The following is a 22,506-nucleotide window of genomic DNA, read 5'->3' on the forward strand; positions in this document are numbered from 1 at the left end:
TACAAAAATAAGGTATTAATTAAATTAAGGAGATGAATCTGGTCCACGTGTTTTCCTGCCTCATATTGTACGGTGGTGAGGCTACGTATAACGTACACATACAGAGCTGACAAGTATTACCAACAGCGACATCATCATCTTCACCCATTTCCCCACTCACATGCTCTTCAATAATAGTATATAATAATTACTCTCTCTCTCTCTCTCTCTCTCTCTCTCTATCTACACATATATATATATTAATATTATATGCATGTACAACAACTGCATGGGGGAATGAGTGGGGGGACCATTTTGGAGGGTGGAGAAGACGGAAAGATTTCCATAGTTATCCGGACATTCCACCGCCTCCTGCCATTGTCGTCGCCTCCAAATTGATTAAGCCAAATCTCTCCTCCTACTTAGAGGCGTTTGTGTTTAGTTTTTTATGTTAATTGATGATGAAAGATTTCGAATATATATATATATATATAAACTAATACAAAATAAAAAGAGTCAAAGTTGCAATGAACAAGTCATTAAGTAACGAAAAACTACTCCAATCAATGCCATTTCATCATCATCTTCCAGTGTCAGTGTCCCTATCAGTTGTATATGTATTCTTGGTTGGATGGTGCCAATACCAACACGGATTAATGATAACTCAGTTTAAATAATATCCCAACGTAGCTATTGTTTGGATGGTAACCAAAACAAAATAAAATACAAATAATTGAAGAGCCATCTGTTAGCTTTTTTATTTTATTGTTATTTAAATTGTTTTCATTGATTAACAATTTTAATATGAGTAATGTTAATTATTGTAGTGAAGGTGCAATAAGTATATTTTATTTTCAGATAAAATGTGAAATATTTAAAAGCCTTGAGGAGAATATGCAATAGATTGGAGTGTTTTATGCAACAAAATATTTAAAAAAAAAAAAAAAACACTCCAATCTATCCTGACCAAAATCCTTGCTCCAATTTTAAGTTATTACACATTCTTTTCCTTGGAAAATTACTTGTAACCACCCAGGTTGAAATTTTTACATACTTATATCATTAATAAATATTAAAATTCGACAAATTCACCCAACATACATCAAATCAATAAAAGGAAAAAGGCACTTTGGGGCAAAAATAAGGGAGTTCAAATTATCACAAACAGAAAACCAGTGGTGACAGGTAGGTAAATGGAAAATTAGTCCCCCCCCCCCCCCCCCCAACTCAGTGGGACCCATCATAATTCCCACTTTATTATTATGCATGTAATCCCGAAACCCAAAATAGTAAATAATTAATGATAAACCACCCCACCCCCCCCCCCCAAAAAAAAAAAAAAAGAGACCCCAACAACACCTGCGGGCCTCTCCTCTACCTCAATTAATATTTTAATATGTCAGCACTAATCACACCACCAAAATCATTTTTAGCAATTATATCATTCTAGTGAAAAAATTAAATAAGCCCCCACCCACCCACCCCAAAAAGACCTGCCCACATCTAGCCTGGGTGAGTCAGCTAGATTGATTTAGATAGATCATCAAGCACAACTTGCATTTAATGCCGAATACCATCCACGTACTGTAATGAGAGATCGGAAAAATTTTCCAGCTTCAAGTTCAAAGAGCCCCAAGACAAGATCCCCACCTAGATATCAACAATTGCAGAGCAAAAACAAAATTATGTGACATGACACTAAGAGCTAGTTAGTTAATTATCTTAACCCACAGCTTATACAATCAACTGAGATTCAAATGCTTTAACAAAAAAGGTAGGTACACATTCTATGGGAATCAACCATGACAGCAAAATCTCAAGTGTCCTAGGACCACTTTCTTCTCAATAAAGATGGTAGAATCATTCCTGTGTCTTTATAGATCAATCTCAAGATACCCGGTTGCCGATAGTTTGATAGAGGGATTTGAGCTGTGTGTTCCATTTATCTATGGCTGTGTACTTCTTCATACCCTTTGACCTGCACCACATCATTCTCAATGCTCAATAAGAGATGAGGAACCCCAGTTTTGATAGCAATTCAAGTGTAGAAGAAAGATCAAATTGCAAGGTACAGAAAATCACACCTGTCACCGCGCTCTAATAGCCGGTTGACTTGATCGATGTGCCCATGGATTCGATTATCCAGGATTAGAGAAACCAACAATTCTTCAACATCTTTCTCTGGAACGTTAAGCTCCTGCAGTTCAAACAAGTTCAGGAAGCTAGTATTAGCAGTGGTCATGCTCACGCACCATGAGGCTTCTTTCAATTAATCAGATACCATTTTAAAATGGAAAACAATAATCACAAGCCTTAATCCCACTAGGTAGGATTGACTACATGTCCTTATAAGTTAAGGCCAACGCAACATGTATAGCAAGAAGTAATATAATAACATCTTTAGGGAGAAAGAGAAGTTAAGAAAAGGCTATATACTATCAGTGCATCTGTTGAAGGAACATAAAGAAAAACATTGCTTTTTAACTGCAAACTCTAGTCATTACCTTTGATATGAAGGGGATACGAATCCTTGTGTAAGGTTTTATGAGCTTAAGCAACACTTGGGTCCTGACATTCTTCAAGAGATCTTCAATGTAATTTCGGATAAAAGGATCATCCATTATTGTCCTTCTATTTGTCTGACAAAATCCAAACATTAACTTAAATTTGGAAGAGATTGGTGAGGACTAGATAATTGAAAGCTACAATTGAAATAGGCAAGATGGTGACAACAGTCTCCACTAGCCATACCTTGAGGATTTTCTCAAATTCCAATATCTCATTCCGTTGATATGCAGCTATCAGATTAGTCATCGCCAAAACCTCTGGGTCATTTTTATATCTGAAGACCCAGGGGGTTGCATGTTAAACCCAAAAAAAAAAAAAAGCAGAATACATGAACAACTTCTACACTGGATCTTTCAAAGAACTTACGGCTTTGCCTCTTGACCGTCAAATGGGTTAACTTCAGATTCCATCAACATATTTGCCAGAACCAAATATCTGCAAAGGGGAAGGGGTCAGAAAAATTAGTCAAATTTAAGTTTTTAATCAGTAAACTTATCTGCAGAATTGAACAAGCAGCGGGCAATTTCAGGAATATAGAAGGGAAACTGGGGTTTTAATAGATGCCCCAGATTCATCAAGTAAAGCACACAAAAGGAGCCACATGTTAAGTATTTGGTTGGAAAACATACCTCGAACAACCAAAAGAGAGGCAAAAACAGAAATTGTCATCACACGCCATTAAAGAATGCATTTCTTTGTATGTACCAATTCCCTTTTGGGTCTTTTTAACCAGAATGACATGACTATTTTTCATTTGTACACATGATCTCTCTTTGCTCAGTTGTACTGAGAGATTCACAATCGACTGAGACTTATGATAGAAATCCACAATATCAATGACAACTTGATAAGTAAATGAATCGTTTCTTTGCAGGAACCCCAATTCAATCACAATGTTAACTGAGGAAACAGTGAAAAATTAGAGCACCTTAAAAGTTGGCTACATTTTCACTTCACAACCTTAATAATGGCCTTATTCCATCAATATGCTGCTCTCTTCTTCTTTTAGAAATTCAGATTACCACCTTCAATCCCTCTGGAAAACATGAGGGAGACCACAACTTCTTCAGGGTGCCTAAGCAGAGTCCATCTAGCCTCCAAGTGGCAGCAATCTATCAGTAACGGCTGGATGAATCAGCAGGGAACCTTAGACCAACACCTTATCATAGGAGGTTTTTTTTTTTTGACAAGACACCTTAACATAGGATTAATATGCAAATAAAGGTGGACTAGAAGATTTATTAGCAGAAGTACTTTAGAAATAGCAAGGCGGAGGCATCAGAATCGCAAGGGTTCAGTTAGCAGCCAGATAGTGCTGGTAGCGTTTATAATAATCATCATTACAGTCTGCAACATGCTGGATTGTTGTACAAAATCAGACCACTGAAATATTACTTTGACTATTTAATTCAGAAAATCTCCATCATTGATTTAATTCTACTTTCATTCTGGTTCGTTGTTCTATCATTAAATCACAAATTTTCCTTGTTCTCCATGGCATCAAGCTGTAAAAGTTTAAGCAGAGGTAAATTTTTCTCACTTTCTGTTGACATAGTATTTAATTAGAACCAAAATTTCATTTCATATAAATCAAATAAGCATTTATAGAAAGAGAAAAATGTATTGCTCATGCACAAACACAAACAGAACTCACACACAAGCATGGAAGTAATGAAATCGCAGGTGTACTTCAGGCACTGGGATAAGTATCTGGTTCCAGGATTCATCATAACTAGAGGAGCTTGATTATATAGGGAGCAATGCATCAGGAATAAGCTGGATGAACAAAATTTAGCAAGTCAAGTGGAGTTTGATTTATAAGGAGCAATATATCAGGAACGGGCTGGATGAACAAGTTAAGACCTGTATGGAAATCTGCGGGAAATCTTAGGCTAGCACCTTATCACAGTATTTATATGGGATATGGAATAGAAGATAATGGCAGAGTAGCAATAAAAGAGAGAGGTTGAGGCATCAGAGAATAAGGATACAGTTAGCAGAAGGTGACAGTGCCAGTATTGTTTATACAAATCATTATTATCTTCAACATAATGCTGTATTTTGTAGAAAAATCAGACACTGAATATTACTTGAACTAACCACAAAATTCAATATTGTAACTCTTATCATTGGACCAATTTTCTTACTTATGTCATAGATTATCTGTACCGCCACAGGTCCTCACCCAAAAGTGCTCCTTGGGTTCATGGGACTAAGTTTTATACCCAAGACTTCCCCAGTAGACTACTGATGTTGGATTAGGTTGTGACATTTTCCTTGATTGCTATGGCCTCAAGCTGTTACTTTAAGAAGAGGTAATTTTTTCTTTGTTTCCATTAACATAACATTTAATTAGGACTATAATTTCACATAAATTAAATAACCTTTTACAGCATGTGTGAGATTGTGTTACCCACACACAAACACATAGAGTTTAACTCTCACACAAGCATGGAAATAACAAGATTGCATACATACTTTAGGCACTGGATACGTCTCTGGTTCCCAGCTTCATCATAGTTCTTAAAAGCTTCAAAGAAATCCGTAGCTGCATCGGCCCACTGACGTTCTGCCATGTGCATTTTTCCACCACACTCTCGAATAATTCCCATGATTCTAGGATGGGGTATTGCTGACTTGATTGAAAGGGCCCTTTGGTATAGTTGCTGCATTAATCAATTTATGGAAAAGCTCAATAGACAAATATATACTACAGGATATAGAAACTATAAATTATAGAATTGTAGGAATCTTTAAATACAATAAGCTTTCACAGAATCATCAAATGTGTAACCCAAATCCAACATCATAGTAAATTATAATATATGATCATTCAAGAATTAATCACATAGAGCAATGGAACTGGCATGTCAACAACCTAAATGGAAAGGGGCAAAATATAGGTCATTCCAAATACAAAGCCTAACAAAAAATTTCACCCTGGTACCACTTTCCTAAATCAGTTCTTCACTCAGCTAACCAATTGCCTAATTTGCGACAAGGTTTTAAGAACAGTTGCAGCAACGAGATGCATATCACAGCAGAGTTCAGGTTCATGAATGCCACAAGTATTGATATCAAAAGTTCATTTTAACTTTATTCAACTAACAACTTATATACAAAATTGACATCATTTATACACACATTGAAAACTAAGCATATGGAAAATAAGTTTAATAAAAATGTAAGCGTAGATGATGTTATAATAAAGCTAGAGGATCAAGTCATACCAAGAAAATGTCAGTTCAGATATCTTAGATCAATCATTCAAAAAGATGGAAAAACTAATGAGGATGTTGCCCATAAAATTAAGGTGACATGGTTAAAATGAAAAATGCATACTACATTTCATGTGATAGTAAGATTAAATTAAAGTAAAAAGGAATATTTTATAAGATAGCTATAAGATCAACTTCATTGTATAGCACAGAATATAAGGTAGTAAAACACACCAATATGTAAAATATAAACGTAACAGAGATGAGGATGTTAAGATGGAAGTGCAACCATAGAAAAAAAGATAAAATTAAAAATAAAATTCATAATAAGATTGGAATGGCTCCTATTAAAGATTGGATGCATGGGACATGATTGAGATAATTGGGTCATGTAAGAAAAAGACCAATAGAGGCCTCTGTGAGGAGTGATAAAACGGAACAAGTCTTTAGCAAAAGAAGTAGAGGAAGACCAAGAAAACTCCCTAAGACACTCTTTGGTACAATATGAATTAAGAGGGCCTTGCAAAAGATAGGACTACAAATAGGGATCACTGGCGAGCCAGAATTTATGTGGCCGGCACCACATGGTAAGGCTAAGAGTTGATATGTTGTTGAGAGAGGAGCAGAAGAGGAAAAATGGGCACCTTAAATGAGCCTTTTGTCATTTAACTTAAGAATAGCTTCTGGTCAAGGCCTCCTTCACTGGCCAGGTTCATGCTTTTCACAAACTTGTTGAGTTCTCAGAATCACAGTGCAGTCACCAGCAGTTTATTGCAGGATTTCCAGTTCCCATTTTTCGTCCCAGCTCAACAGTACATAGAATTTTGAAGTGGTCAAAAGTAAAATCCAACCTATTCCAAAAATAATAATAATAATAATAAGTGCCAAATTAATCCTATTTATTGCTACATTAGGCCTGTCATGCTCCCACTCAAGGTAAATTGAGAGCCTGAACAATAGCAACTGCCTCAAGCTGCTGTCCAAAAAAAGAAAAAAAAGATATACAATGTCAGCCTTCCCCTACTTGATTTGATAAAGTTCAGAAGGCTGCTGATGCTTCCATTCTCCCTTTCTCCTACACTCTTGTAACATGATTCAAATAGCTATTCCAGGAGTTACAGATTTTGATGGCAAGAGTCTTCTGCCATTGTGGCACCATTGGTGGCTATGTAAAAAGTGTCCAAACAATAGTTGTTAGCAAGTTATGTAAAGATGGCTAATCATGACTGGTACATCATTTAGGTAGAGCTGCCTCAAACAAAGTTTGTCAGCTGACACCATGTCTAATAAAGGAATCTTGGTCCTTGATGCTATAGCAAATCCCACAAATTAATGCCAAAACCAACTGTCCACGCTAAATTCTCCATGACATAAAACACTGCTTCTGAATGCTGGAAGATAGACTTGTCAGCTAGATTTCTATATGCAGGTCTTGTAGATGGATACAACTATCCATGTACATATACTTGATGAGAGTATAACCACATTGGCATGTCTCACTAATCTTGCCAGTCTTTCTACCTTTACCGTATGCTCTTCAATTGTTATTTTAGAGGTCCAAAGTATTTAGTCCTCATAGCAAGTAAATGATTCGTTGGTACAGAAGGGAAAGAACACTACACAAATCTCAAGCACAAAAGGTCACTATTATAAGCCAGACCAATGAGAGCATAACCAATAAAGAATCAAATGTACATAATTTTCCTCTTACGACCAACATATAAGCCCGAATAACAAAAATACTGCATCTTCTTAATGGGCAAAATTGGGAGGGCATTGTGGAGAGAAAGCAGGTAAGCAAACACAAAAAATTTCTTACCTTGAGTTTCTTATTATTCTTCGTCTCGGTGTACATTTGAATCTCAATTGCATACACCTCCAGCAATTGTGTTCCCTTCTTTTGATCATCTGTGCCATCTTCTTTTTGACAAGATTTGTGCAGTTCCTTCAAAATCTGATTAGCTCCAACGATTCATTTTTCATGGTAAAATTAGAAAAATAGGAAAAAGCCATAAACTAAACTAGTAATTACCTTGCTCATTCTTCCATATTCACCCATATCAAACCAAATCTTGCAGAGCTTTAGATTTGTCTTAAACCAAAGCCTCTGTGCAAATGAGGACATTATTGACATCATTGTTTTTCGCCCCTCTCAAGGCTTGTTGCAAATAAAGAGTAAAATTCTGACCTCATTTTTTGCTTCTTCTAGTGCCTTTAAGGTGGTCTGATAAAACTCTTGCAAGAGACTAAAGTTCTGACTAGCTGATCCAGAAACAAAATCCATAATATTGTTTATGCATTTCTCACTGTAGTTTCGTGTCACAGCTGATTTGATATATGTTAGCATCACCCTGTAAGAGTCCATCATTTCTTTATACTTCCCCAATTTATAGTAGAGCTTCACAGTCTGCTTTAAAGCTTTGAATCCCCTGAAAGAAAAAGATAGCCCTCCAGTTATAAACAGTGATAAAAGTAAATGAATTTGACGTAAAGAACGTGCAAGCATACTGCAGGCCTTTAACCATAAGGTAGTATCCTGTTACATGGAAGCCATATTAGATGCATAAGCATCATTTCATGTTCATATACACAGGACACCTGCATGTTTTGGTATCAAATGTACAGTCCCATTCCTATAAGAGAATGTTTAAGGTAGACTTAATAATTGAAACTGGACTCCTTTCCTCCCCAAGAAACAGGGTCCCCAAGAAACAGGCTAGTAGCAAGAAAAATTCACTCTAAAATGAAATGCCAAAGAGGAAACAATTAAAAGAAGATGGGTCAACAGGGTCCCATGTCAAATATTTCCAATTGATGGTCCTCTTTCAGCTAAAAATAGCATTCTGTTAATTGTCCATATTAAAATAGGCTTCAGAAAGTTGAAGGAAAAACAGTTTGTTGGTATCAGCAGATTATACATTACAAATATAACATATTCACATATAAAGGTACCACACAATTAAGATATGATTATGTCATGAATTTCTTATGAAAAATAACACCCATTAATTTCAGCAAATGTTTTATAAAAATAAAGATGGATTCTGTATAACGTCCTTGTTGACTTATTAGAATGTTAAGAGATCTACTTAGATTAGGAAAGATTTCTAATTATCATTTAGGAATCTTTCCTAATTATCATTTAGGAATCTTTATTGATTATGTCCATATGTATCTTAGTGTATATTTCCTTCTTTGTGTTTTAATTTGTTTCCTTAGAGATAGTTTCCTTTTTGATAGTTTCCATGTTTGATGTAATCTCTCCCTCTATAAGAAGACTGCTGTATCCATCAGATTATTATTATGAAAACATAATTCTGAATTCCTTCATGGTATCAGAGCCTTTCCCTTCCCTTCCAATATTTTTGAAACCCTAATAGTGCCTTCATTGCACTTCTTTGCGCCGAACTCCTCTAGGGTTTCAGCCCAGCCTTAATTGCTGTTTTGTTCTGTTTTGTTGTTCAGCAATTCTGTTCCAGCTGCACTTCTAGTTTCCCTTTCCAAACTCAATCTTCTTAAGACATGTCGGAGATATCAGAGGCGACTCCGGTCATTACCACTGCTGAATCCTACCCTAGTCATCAGCAACCAATGGGAGGGGGTGATCTACCTGGGATACATCCTTCCTACCGACTTGATGGGCGAAACTTCTTGCAATGGTCTTAGCTTGTGAGCACATTCCTCAAAGGCCGAGGAAAGCTAGGCCACCTGACCGGAACTCCTCCAAAAGATTTGGACCCATCCTTCATAGCATGGGAAATTGAAGATTCATCAATCATGTCATGGCTTTGGAGTGCCATGCAGCCGAAGGTAAGTAAAAACTTTATGTTTTTAACGTCAGCTAGGGACATTTGGGAGACTATGAGGCAAACCTATTCTAAAGTTCAAGATGCCTCGGTAATTTTTGAGGTTAAGACCAAGATTAGTAGGACAAGGCAAGGGACATCCACTATAACAGAATATTATAATAAAATGAAGGGGATGTGGCTAGAACTAGATCATTATCAAGATATCAAGATGGAGTGTAGCAATGATGCTGTTAAACTTAAAACAAATTCAAGAAAGGGACAGGATTGTAGAGTTTCTAGCAGGGATTAATCTGGAATATGATCAAGTGAGGATCCAAGTGCTTGGTAGGGAAAAATTACCTACTCTTAATGAGGTTTTTTCCATTGTTCGAAGTGAGGAAAACAAAAGGATGGCTATGCTAGGAGATCACAGTGTTGAAGGCTCGGCCATGGTGTCAAGCCATAGAGATGGATCTCGGTTTAAAGCAGGAAAGGCAGAAAATTCGTGGAAAAATTCAGGACGAGAAGGTTTAAGGTGCAGTTATTGCAAAAAACCTAGGCATACTAAGGATAATTGATTCAAACTCCATGGCAAAGAAGTTGTGCTAAGCAGGATAGGCGGATTTAAGAGTTGTCACGCCTATTTTTCCAGCACAGATCAAGGGGAAGCTGAATCAGCAGGTAAAACTAAATCTATTGGTGCTGATATTTCACAATTGAATGCAGAAGAGATGAACAAACTCAAGAATTTCCTCAAAACTCTCCAAGATGGAGAGCCTGTTCACTTGCACAGCAAGGTAAACTCATCAATTTTGAGTGTTTTTCTGCCTTTAAAACTGCTGGGAATACCAATTGGATCCTTGATTCAGGAGCTACTAATCACATGAACCCTCACATAAATTCCTTTGATACTTACCAACCTCTTGTTAGCCCTAAACAGATTGTTATTGCTAATGGAACCACTGTTCCTATTGCTGGCCAAGGTACAGTTAGATTCAGCCCTTTGCTAACAACCAAACAAGTCCTTCATGTCCCACAGTTAGCTACCAATCTTATATCTATTCACCAACTAACCAAAGAATTAAATTGTCGTGCTATCTTCTATCCTCATATGTGTGAATTTCAGGACATGATAACGGGGAAGATGATTGGTGTGGCTGAAGAGCGCAATGGGTTGTATAACTTACACAAGGCAGGCCATTCTACAAAGAAGCAACAACCTGCCATTGCTTGTTCATCTCATTCTGTTTCAGCATCCAACACCATTTGGCTTCAACATTATAGATTAGGTCATCCGCCTTTTCCTTTATTAAAAGCTATGTTTTCTCATTTGTTTAAATCTTTAGAGCCTAGGATGTTTCAATGTGATGTGTGTGTGCTGTCCAAACACCATAGGGTGTCTTATCCTATAAGCAACAAATTATCTTCTAAACTTTTTTCCCTCGTTCATTTAGATGTTTGGGGACCATCCAAAACATCCAACTGTTCTAGGGCTCGGTAGTTTGTTTCCTTTATTGATGACTGTACTCGCATGTGTTGGGTATTTCTCTTGAAAGAAAAGGCTGAAATTGGTACCATCTTACCTTATTTTTGCAAAATGGTATCCACACAATTTGGTACTCCTGTCCAAAAATTCAGAACAGATAATGCTAAAGATTATTTTAATAATCAGTTGAATTCTTTCTTTCAACATGAGGGTATTGTTCATGAGTCTTCCTGCGTAGACACTCCACAACAAAATGGAGTAGCAGAACGAAAGATGAGACATCTCCTTAATGTGACTCGCACACTCCTTCATCACACTCATGTTCCTAAAACCTATTGGGGTGAAGCCGTTTTAACCACGGCCTATGTCATCAATCGCGTTCTCTCCAAAGTCCTAAATCACCGTAGCCCATTCCAGTGCCTATCCTCTTTTTTTCCCGATTACTATTTGCATACTCCTCTCCCTCTTCATGTGTTTGGTTGTGTGTGCTTTGTTCATATCCCTAAAATACATCAGGATAAGCTTGATCCTTGTGCCCTTCAATGTATCTTCCTAGGGTATTCTCCAACCCAAAAAGGTTACAAGTGCTATCACCCTCCAACTCGGAAGTTCTTTGTATCCAAAGATGTCTTTTTCCTTGAATCTCAGCCCTTCTTTGGCTCTCCAAGCCTTGGTCCTCAGGGGGAGACTCGAGGAATTGAGGACCAAGACTCATTTGAAATTTTTCCTGTCCTAGCACCAACTCCTGTTTTGTCTAGTTCTAATCCTTCTTCCTCTGTTGTTCCAGCCCAATCTCCTAACCCCTCTCCTCTACCTACAGAATGTATTAAACAAGCAGTTCACAGGCCATTCTCTCCGGTTCGGTTTAAGGGTTCTCCCTATGTGTTCAAAAGGAGGCAACCTATTATGGAGTCTCAGCCCTCACCAGCATCAGATCCAAGTACTGAAACTGCACAATCATTAGATACATCCCTTTCCAACCCTGTTTCTGATGATTTAGACCTACCAATTGCTGTGAGAAAAGGGGTCAGAAGCTGTACTTTACACCCTTTAACTGATAACTTGTCTTATCATCGCTTCTCCCAAAACCACAAAAGCTTCCTCACCTCATTAGACTCTATTGTTATTCCCAAGTCAGTAGAAGAGGCTCTAAAAGACCAAAATTGGAAGCAAGCCATGCAAGAGGAAATGAATGCCTTAAATAAAAATCAGACATGGGAATTGGTGCCTAGGCCTAAAGGAATCACTCTAGTTGGATGCAGATGGATATTTAATTTGAAGTATAAAGCTGATGGCACACTGGAAAGGTATAAAACTAGACTAGTGGTTAAAGGCTATACTCAGTCTTATGGCATAGATTACCTTAAGACTTTTGCACCAATGGCAAAAATGACAACGGTGAGAATTCTTATATCCTTGGCAACTCATTTTGGGTGGAAAATGCAGCAGTTAGACGTGAAGAATGCTTTCTTACATGGGGATTTAGAAGATGAAGTATACATGAAAGTGCCTCTTGGTTTTTAGGAGAGGGATCCAGGTACAGTATGTAAACTTAAAAAGGCCCTATATGGACTTAAACAGTCTCCCCGGGCATGGTTTGGCAGATTCTCTAAGGCAATGAAGTCTATGGGATATGCTCAGAGCAGAGGTGACCACACTCTTTTTTTCAAACATTCAGGTGAAAAAGTTATAGCACTCTTAGTGTATGTTGATGATATAGTTGTGACTGGAAGTGATATGGAAGAACAACAGAGTTTAAAAAGAAAATTAGCTGAAGAATTCGAGATCAAAGACCTTGGGGTACTTAAATATTTCCTAGGAATTGAGGTAACCTACTCAAAGACTAGAATCTTTCTATCACAGCGCAAGTACATTCTTGATCTTCTAGCTAAAACTGGAATGATAGGAGGAAAAGGGTCTGGTATACCTGTGGATCCTAATCTCAGATTGCAGGATAACTCAGAGGGACAAATGGTTGATAAAGGGAGGTTCCAGAGATTTGTGAGCAAGTTGATATATCTCTCACATACTAGGCCTGATATTGCCTTTGCTGTCAGTCTAGTAAGACGGTTCATGCATTGTCCAACTGAGGAGCACATGCGAGCTGTGCAGAAAATCCTGAACTATCTAAAGGTAACACCAGTTAAAGGCATTTTGTTTAAAGTAGGGACTGAATTGAATGTACAAGGATTCACTGATGCAGATTATGGTGGATCCTTGGTTGATAGGAGATCCACTACAAGCTATTGTGTGTTTTTTTTGGGGGGGGGAAACCTAGTGTCTTGAAAGTGTAAAAAGCAAAGTGTTGTGGCAAAATCCAGTGCAGAGGCAGAGTTTAGGGCAATGGCCCTTGGATTGTGTGAATTTTTGTGGCTTCGAATTATCTTAGAAGACTTGAAAATCAAGGTTCAAGGTACTACTGACCTACTTTGTGATAATCAATCAGCTATTAATATTGCTCATAATCTAGTACAGCACGACAGAACTAAACATATAGAGATTGATCGGCACTTTATCAAGGAAAAATTGGATGCTAGGTTAATTCGAATTCCATATGTGCCATCTGAAGATCAAGTGGCAAATGTGTTGACTAAAGGGCTAGCTGGAAGAAGGTTTGATGTTTTGGTAAGCAAGCTGGGAATAGTTGATATCCACTCTCCAGCTTGAGGGGGAGTGTTGACTTATCAGAATGTTAAGAGATCTGCTTAGATTAGAAAAGATTTCTAATTATCATTTAGGAATTATTCCTAATTATCATTTAGGAATCTTTATTGATTATGTCCATATGTATCTTAGTGTATATTTCCTTCTTTGTATATTTCCTTCTTTGTGTTTTAATTTGTTTCCTTAGAGATAGTTTCCTTTTTGATAGTTTCCATGTTTGATGTAATTTCTCCCTCTATAAGAGGACTGCTGTATCCATCAAATTATTATTATGAAAGCATAATTCTGAATTCCTTCAGTCCTTATGCCCAACATAGGTGACAAAAAGGAACCCCTATTCAGGGGTAGAACCATCCTAGATCTCATATCAAACCTCCAGCAGCCCAGTTCTTCATAATATGAAAACAGGAGTCAAAGGCAATATATCAACCTATGTTACATGGAATCAGGGATGAAGAAGCATATGCAGGAGGAGCAGAAGAAAACTTCACAGCAGTAACACTATGAACATGATGATATCCATGTCCTGCATCATCAAAGGAAACCAAAAACTAAAACTAAAAATCATGATAACTAATCTTGTTTTCTGGGGGCAAAAATATATGTTCCAGACACATAAAGGCATACAACAACAACATATCCAGCCTTTATCCCACTATGTGGGGTAGACACATAAAGGCATAATATAAAAATATGTTGCTGACACATAAAGGCATAATATGTATCACAGTCATATAATGATTTTAAATTTGAGTTTCCCTCTTATATGTTTTAGCAATAAAATTGTGAATTCTAGGTGGCTCACCACTCAGCCTTCTCAGGTTCCATCCGAACTACTTCAGCAAAACCAGCAAGTGCTCCTTCTGGGTCAGTCTCAACCAAACCTATTACAAAAACATGGAGAAAATCAGCTACATAAGAAGAAACAAACGGTTTCAAGCATAGACACCTCCAATGGGGTTTTTGTGTGTGTGTGTGGGGATGGGGGTGGAGAAGTGGGGGCGGAGTTAACTTTAAGGATATATTTGTGGACCAGTATAGAGAATTGTTAAAATTGCCTAATCATACAGGCAGTCAAGGTAGATAGAAGACCAAAAGAGAACCATTCAATGGCAGAGTTGGATCTTGCTTCTCCACCCCCTCCATTATTTTACCCATCTCTAATCGGGCTCAAAAAAATTTCTTTTGCAGCTACAGAAGTTGAGGCAAGAAGACCCCCATTCCCCTTTTTATTCATCCTAATTATGGAAGATTTGTCTGAAAACACTCCTATAAGTGAAACGGGAGGATTAAAAATCTACTTTTTGTGTTGGTAATGGAGAGGACAACCATGAGCCGATTGCCAGGTCCAGGATTCTCTCTCTCGCGCACGGCTCTTTCTCTCTGTCCTTTCTATTTATCTCTCTTTCTCAATTTTCTCTTTCTCGATTTCTTCCTAATTACTTCAGAAACCCTAGGTCAGGTTTAGGAACCTGACAATATGTAACTTTCAGTTACATATTGTAACTGACATTTTACAGCTGTCAATTGGCACAACAGAAATGTAACTGAAAAGTTTACAGCAATTACTGTATTAACCCTAGGGTCTTGATGTTACATTCCCAGGGTTTGCCTAGGGTTTTAATAGGATAATTGGAAGAAATCGGGAATAATAGAATAGAACGGGAGAGAGAAACCAGAAGAAGGGAGAATTCAGAGGGAAATGGGAGAGATATCAGAGAAATTAGGGAGAGAGACAGAATTCAAGTTCATTCATTCCACAAACTTCTTATTCTCCCTTACTTCAGCCTATATATAGGCTGTGATATCCTTTCAGTTAGTAACAAACTGAAGGTACAATACTACAACAGCCTAAGGTACAATCCAAGGGAAAATACATGTATATGAAACAATTACTTCTATAACCCTGGGGCTGTGACAACCCCCCTTCTCCTTGAGAGGTTTCTTGTCCCCAAGAAACTTATTACTACTAAGCCGCTGTTTCTTCATCCAATTCCCATCTATTTGCATAATATTTCTTTTATTTCTTTCTCCTTCTAGGCCTATTCCTCTCTGCTTTTATGTTCCTTCTCTTTTGCTTTTCCTGCACTCGTAAAATGTAGTCCTCACAGATGTCCATGCGAAGGCTCTCTTTTCCCACTGATCTGTAAGTCCCAGTAATTTCTTGGACCTTCATACAGAAATTATGCGAGTTGTAGCAACAAGTAGTCTGGCAGCAACCTTTTCTTTCAACATCTTCCCAGCTGTATGGCAGTCCCTCTGAACTGCCTCTGTTCAGCCTTAATGATCTGCTCCCACAGCTCGACGACTAGTTCCATGCACTCTTCTAGAAAACCAACACCTCCTCTAGAACAAACTAGTACACTAATCCTTCCATCATATCTAAATGGTCTGATATCCACAGAAGAATGCTGAACTATTATCTCAAGGGTAAAGCTGACCCCAAACTAGTCCACGTTTGATAAAGCAGGTAGTAGTAGCGACCACCAATAGCAAGCAGTGAACCGCCACTAGTGATGCAAGATTATTCTCCTTCCTTGAATATATCTAAAAAAACAAATCATTGTGATATCACTCGGTGGCATAAGGGCATCAATGAACACGTTTCTCAATTTTTCACACTCCTAAATAGATGAAGAGCTCTAACAATTTATCAAGTGCCTTGCATGTAAATTTGTCAGCAAGAAGGGCACCTTGTAGCCCTAGAAGGGCCAGGTCTGCAACTGCACAGAATCTTAGTCCTACTGTCTGCAACCTATTTATAGCAGCTTCTGCAAGACTGAGTACCTGTCAAAGTTGTCGTCTTTTAACCACCCCGTTTGAAGTTCTTATGGATGACTGACGATGCAAGGAGCCCAGAAAAGACAAAAGCTCTGCCACTTGCTGCCTATGCTCTTCCTTTATTCCTGCCCAAGACCAAATTGCTTCAGGATAAACATATGATATTTCATAACATTTGAAAGATGATTTCTGGTTTGCAACAACCCAATTCACAAAGGGTAATCGCAGCTCATGGCAAAGCTCAATCTTGTCTCCCCTATGAGTCAAAAGTTTGACAGCAGTCCTATTTAGCTGTGAAGAATCTCCTAGCAAACTCATAGGTATTATCTCCGAATACTTAGCGCAATGCTGTCTGAATACTTCCACTGCTACTGCAGCAACCTGGTCCCAAACCTCAGTGTCAAAATCTGTGTACTTGATAGATGAAGTATCCTTTCTAGCCAAAACTAATCTTCTGGTCACGTGCCAAGGGTAGCTATTGCAATTTAGCCTTTTCTTTTAGTTGTATTTCTGTTATGGAGAATTATCCAATACCTAGAGGTGGTTACATTTATGTTGTGCTGCACATGGATGCATGTGGATGGCTGTGAGGCTACATAAAGAGCCACAACCTGAGGATGGGATTCGGCAATGAATTACTTGAATCTTTCCCTCTGAATTCTCTCTCTCTCTCTCAATTTCTCTTCTAGCAATTTCCATAAAGCTATGGAAAATTACCTCCAGAACCCTCTCTCTCAATTTGGTATCAGAGACTAGCAATTCCCGGCCAATCAATTTGAACATTCCAGTGAGTAGCAGATTCCGAGCAATCAGAATTCTGTGCAGTTTCGGACATAAGTGTACATTGATTAGGATCGGTGCATTGGAGATCACCTGGGCAAAGACGACCGACTACCTCCGTCGACTATTTCAACAAGTTGGGTAGCAGGCGAACCCAATGATGGCGGAAGGGACACAGATGAAATAGTTGGAGTCGCGGTTGGATGCGATGGAGCTGGGCATTCGACAGAACCAAGAGCACATCGAGGAGAGACTAGAAACAATGGATCTTAGCCTTCGCTAGACCCAAGAAGAAGTGAGTTGAGGTCGAGCAGATATGATGACGGTGGAGAGAAACTTGAGAGAAGATTTCTCCCATCTCTGGGAGGAATTTTCTAGGTTCAGGCAGCAACTAAGCATGGTCTTGACCCTGTTCTCTAGACTACCTAATGCGAGCCTGCCGGCGGATTTTCCACTGAGAGCCAATCTGGCTCCGATACTTGCTAGGGGCTTGTTAAAACTTAGGCAAGAAAAATCGTGTATTATTTCCAGCAAAGAAGGAATCAATATATACAGTTTTGGAGAGAAACTACCCACTTCCTCAAAAGTAGGAACCACTATCTAACCACCAAATCTGAAACCAAACAAAAAGATGAGGACCATGACTCAATCCACTACCAGATAAGACTAACTGAAAAAACAACCAACAACTAAAGGATGAAATAATAATTCGGATAAACTTGATAAATAGGAAAAAAAAAAAAAAAAATACTCCTTATCTCCCAACACTCCCCTCAAGCTGGGGAATGAATATCCTCCATTCCCAGCTTACTTGTTATCATTTGAAAAACTATCCCCGAAAGACCTTTAGTAAGTCTGCAAGCTGATTTCCTGTAGAAACAAATGGTGTACAAATTAAACCACTTTCAAGCCTCTCCTTTATGAAATGCCTATTAACTTCCACATTTTTAGTACGATGATGTTGCACCGGATTGCGTGTAATATTAATAACTAACTCATTATCACAATATAGCTTCATAGGAGCCTACCACTTGACTTCCAAATCCTTTAGAAGTATTTTTGCCCATAACAACTCACAAATCTCAAGGGCCATTGCCCTAAATTCAACTTTTGCACTAGACCTTACCACAACAGTCTGCTTTTTACTCCTCCAAGTCACAATATTTCCCCCTAAAAATGTGCAATACCCAGATGTTGACCTCCTATCAACTATTGACCCTCCATAGTCAACATCCGTGTAGGCTTTAAAAGTTAGTTCCTACCCTCCTTTGAACAAAATTCACTTACACGGTGTACCCTTTAGGTAATACAAAATTCGATGCACTGCTTGCAAGTGTACTTCCGTAGGATTGTGCATGAGCTGGCTAACAACCCCCACCACATATGCTATGTCTGATCTGGTATGTGACAAATAAATGAGTCTCCCAACTAATCTTTGGTAGAGGTAAATCCACTGGTAGGCTGGCTTAAGGCATTTTTTAAAACATTTTCAGGAAGCTATCCGACCTTTGGCTGAAACTAGAAAGTTCTTCCTTAACTCCTCTCTCTAATGTCTGCACAATTTCTCTTACCTAACAATTGCAGGAAAAGGCAAAAGAAGGAGAAAGAAAGAAAAGGAGGAGAAAGAAAGAGAGGAAAAAGAGAAGGCGAAGGAACGGTCTAAGAAGGATGAATTAGATAGTGAAAGCAGGCATAAAAGACAAGAAAGATTACTGGGATGGTTCTCGCAAAAATAGTGGCCAATTACTGTGATTTCTTGGGGACAATAAATCTTTTAAGGATGGGAGATTGTCAAAGTCCTCGGGTTATAACAGTAATGTAGCCTGTTACAATTGCTATAAACTTTTCAATTACATTTCTGTTATGCCAATTGACAGCTATAAACTTTCAGTTACAATATGCAACTAAAAGAATTGCCTATAAGAGTAGCTATATAAGCTACTCAAAACTATTTTGGGGAAATGTTTCAGTAATAACAGATTGAATTCTTCTCTCTCTTCAATTCTCGCCCTAATTTCTCTTTGTTTTCTCCCTCATCTTTCGCTCTCTCTCTCTGTTCTTTCTTATTTCTCTCTCTTTCTCAATTTCTTCCTAATTATTTTATAAACCCTAGATCTCTCACCTTTGCAAGTGACACTAACACCTTCCCTTTTTGTTATGCTAAAGAGAGGGTATGAATTCCCAAAGCCAGTTTATCAACAAAGCTTTATTGAAAATCTCAAGCTTCCTTTTCTTCTTTCCCCAACCCCTTCCTTTCTCTTCTTCTCAATTCAAGTATGGAGATACATGGCTTCCTATAAAGCACAAACACTTCCTAGGGGTTGTCGTATTAGTGTCGTTGGCGTGTTGGACACTCCAACATCCTCTAACACGTATCGGATTCCCATGTGGCTTGTCCAACAATTCCTTAAAAAAATTTAGTAGGATAGTGGAGGGGACAATTGTAGGACATGTGTGTCCCTTATGCAGACGCTTCGAATACTAAAAAGTAAAAGAGTTTTATTTTACTCTTTAGTTTAACAACTTGGTAACTGTGTAATTTTTTCGTTTTTCGATTTTTTGATTGCATGAACATTTAGTTTTCATACCCTTCACACTTCTACTTTCTTTCTCTTTGAACATCGACTAGATTGTGAGGGACAGAGGTGATTGAACTGTGAGTTGATTGCTAATTAGATTGGAGTTATGCATTTGGGACTTTGGCTTATATACTTTAAATGCATATTTGTGAGTTTGAAATATAGTTTTGAATCTTTTGATAATTTATTATGTTTTAGAAATATGAATAATTATTTTATTAATTGAGTATCTTGACAATGGCGTGCCCTACTTTCTTGAAAAGTATTATATCTCATGTCTCATGTCCCTGTGTTTGTATTCGTGTTTGTGTTAGTGTCTGCATCCATGTTCGTATCCATTTTCATGTTTGTGCTTCATAGATGGCGTCAATAGAGAGATCAAAGATAGTGGTTTTGGTAAGCATTAAGCACAATCTCCAAATAAATATTATTGGTTTCACAACACTAGTCGGTTTTCAAATTTCCTTACTACTCCATGCCAAACTGCTTCTGCTTGAAAAATGAAACCTTAATGTAGTCATATGAAGGTTTTTTGGTATATATAAGTGGGTGAGCGCAAGAACATGTATATAGCAAATATGAAAGGGTTCAATGATGAGGCACCCACTAGTATCAGGGTTCAAGCTTAGCAACTCCCATAAGGGGTACCAGAACTTGTTGAAGACCTGAAAACAAACCTTTCATAAAGCAAAGTCACGAGAGGCAGCATGTAGTCAACAGTTTCTAGGAAGGCGGTTTGGTAAACAAGAAATACTAAGTATGTAGATTGGGATGGAAGACCTGAAGAGTTGATTCTAAGATGTACGCTGAGCTTGTGAAATTTTGTAGTGGCTCCAATTCTGCACAACCATGGGAGAGCAGTCCTCAACAAAAGGTACAACAAATGTTCTATGCCAATACCCATTCATATGTTACAAACACCTAAACTTAGATATCGAATAATCGAACTGGGTCCATGTTTTGTGCTTCCTCAACTTACAACAATGTGACTTGGAGGACAAATTGATTCCAAGATCTTTGCACTTCCTAATCCTAAAGTTGATTACACAGCATCATCAATGCACAGGATTTATAATAAACAAAAAACACCCTCAAGTGCTTAATTAAGTGTGACAGAAACTATATGGTCAACAGCCTTCACAAAACCCTTCAACGTGAATGACCTGAATTTATCCTTGACCCCCGATATCTGGAATTCGTTCTAATAGTTACACTCCAAAGAGGCCCACTAGTGGCAGTTAAAAGCGTGATATGAGACAAAAGAAAAGGGAAAACCAAGGAATGAATATATATGATGAACAACGAAGATCATAGCTGAATAGATCATTTCAGTAAGCAACATTAGAGGCTCGAAATTGATTATTACTTTACCTTTTGAGTTGTAATATTGGTTTTCAATGTCAACATCCTGCTCTTCAGGCTCCTCGTCTGAGTACTCAAACCCATAATCCTCCATATCTGCATCTGCAAACAAATCCGTGATCCAGCATAACATTACACAGAAACATTGGAATCATTAGATAAAAAATCAAAGATGACCTTGAAATATCACAAATATAAGAGCAGAGGACCAGGGAGACTGAACTGTTCACAAAGTGCACATGAGTTTCTCTATGAGAGCAAGAGGGGCAATTAATTTCAACACAAATTCTAAATGAGACTCGGCGAGATTAAAGCCAGCTTGCCTTTATACTAGATTCCAATTGCTGAGAATTATAAAAAACCGGTTAGGTAGTTTGGTTTTTTTATATAATCACGGAAATAAAAGTAAATCATCGGGAAAGAAGGAAGAAATGTTCAAAATGATTCGCACACCGATAACGACCAACTGAATCAACTTCAGTGAACATCCAAACCCACTATCCATGGTCCGGTCTCAAACACAGACTACAGAACTATTCCAGGACTAATCCGATACAAGAAAATCAAAAATAAACTAATTCGAAATCGCAACGGCGAAAACCCGACAATGGCGTGCCAAATTGCTATAGAACACCGCGATGGCCGTGACATGAATTACTCGTTCTTTCTTCAATTTTCCACGAAATTAAATACGAAAACCTAGCGTAAGTGTTCCAAGGAAAAAAAATCGAACGGTTGGAGAGAGAGAGAGAGAGAATCACCGGAACCCATTGTCTCGGCGATTGGATAGAGCACAGAGATTCGGGAAGAAACTCTCTTCTAGGTCTTGGATCGAAGCAGAAAGAGGCTTCGAGTGAGAAAGACGCTATTTGCGAAGAAATGAGAATAACTTCGACACCAGCGGCTCTTTAAATAAATGTAAGTCGCAGATTTAAAACCAAAAATAAAAAAAATAAAAAGACAATAAAAAGTTAAAATATACAAAATGTTATTGGGAGTATTGTTTTGACATTTTCGAATCGTCAAGAAATATTTTTGAGTTATTTTTATAATTTAAAAGATTTTTCGTAACTACTTTGTAATATTAAAAAAATATTAATTCATAAATTGAAATAAAATTTCTTTCATTTTTAACATAAAATTTTTAATTTTTTGTATAATTTGTTTTATTTATGTATTTTTTCTATATTTTTATTTATTATTTTTTAAAATATATATATTTTCTAGTTTCCAATTTCGTATAATATTCGTTTTTTTGTTTCTATTTTCATGTAGATAAATATTAATTATCCTAAATTACA

The 22,506-nt window shown here is 37.6% G+C and overlaps 1 protein-coding gene across 3 annotated transcripts; it reads right to left on the minus strand.

The window, feature by feature from the left end:
* Positions 1–1,538: 1,538 nt before the first annotated feature.
* On the minus strand, positions 1,539–22,101 carry LOC127798249 (COP9 signalosome complex subunit 2). 3 transcript variants are annotated; one of them, XM_052331691.1, is made up of 12 exons: positions 21,967–22,101; positions 21,215–21,307; positions 14,509–14,587; positions 7,954–8,194; positions 7,798–7,872; positions 7,585–7,719; positions 5,026–5,213; positions 2,914–2,982; positions 2,731–2,821; positions 2,484–2,618; positions 2,064–2,176; positions 1,539–1,957 (listed from the first exon to the last, which is right to left on the minus strand). In XM_052331691.1, exons 1-12 carry the CDS (start codon positions 21,974–21,976, stop codon positions 1,867–1,869), a joined length of 1,320 nt encoding a protein of 439 aa, XP_052187651.1. In that variant the 5' UTR covers positions 21,977–22,101; the 3' UTR covers positions 1,539–1,866. The 3 variants fall into 3 exon arrangements, with proteins under 3 accessions (XP_052187651.1, XP_052187652.1, XP_052187653.1); XM_052331692.1 differs by having other exon boundaries at positions 21,215–21,301; positions 21,967–22,080; XM_052331693.1 differs by lacking the exons at positions 14,509–14,587; positions 21,967–22,101.
* Between the last annotated feature and the right edge of the window lie 405 nt (positions 22,102–22,506).

This window comes from Diospyros lotus, chromosome 3, assembly GCF_014633365.1.
Source record: "Diospyros lotus cultivar Yz01 chromosome 3, ASM1463336v1, whole genome shotgun sequence".
In the NCBI taxonomy this organism is placed as follows: domain Eukaryota; kingdom Viridiplantae; phylum Streptophyta; class Magnoliopsida; order Ericales; family Ebenaceae; genus Diospyros; species Diospyros lotus.

Coding starts and splice junctions, on each gene's coding strand:
- LOC127798249 (XM_052331691.1), bottom strand. Junction 14,588..21,214: donor CCAATATTACAACTCAAAAG/GTAAAGTAATAA, acceptor TTTTTGTAATAG/GTTTGGTTGAGACTGACCCA. Junction 7,873..7,953: donor TAGAAGAAGCAAAAAATGAG/GTCAGAATTTTA, acceptor TCATTTGCACAG/AGGCTTTGGTTTAAGACAAA.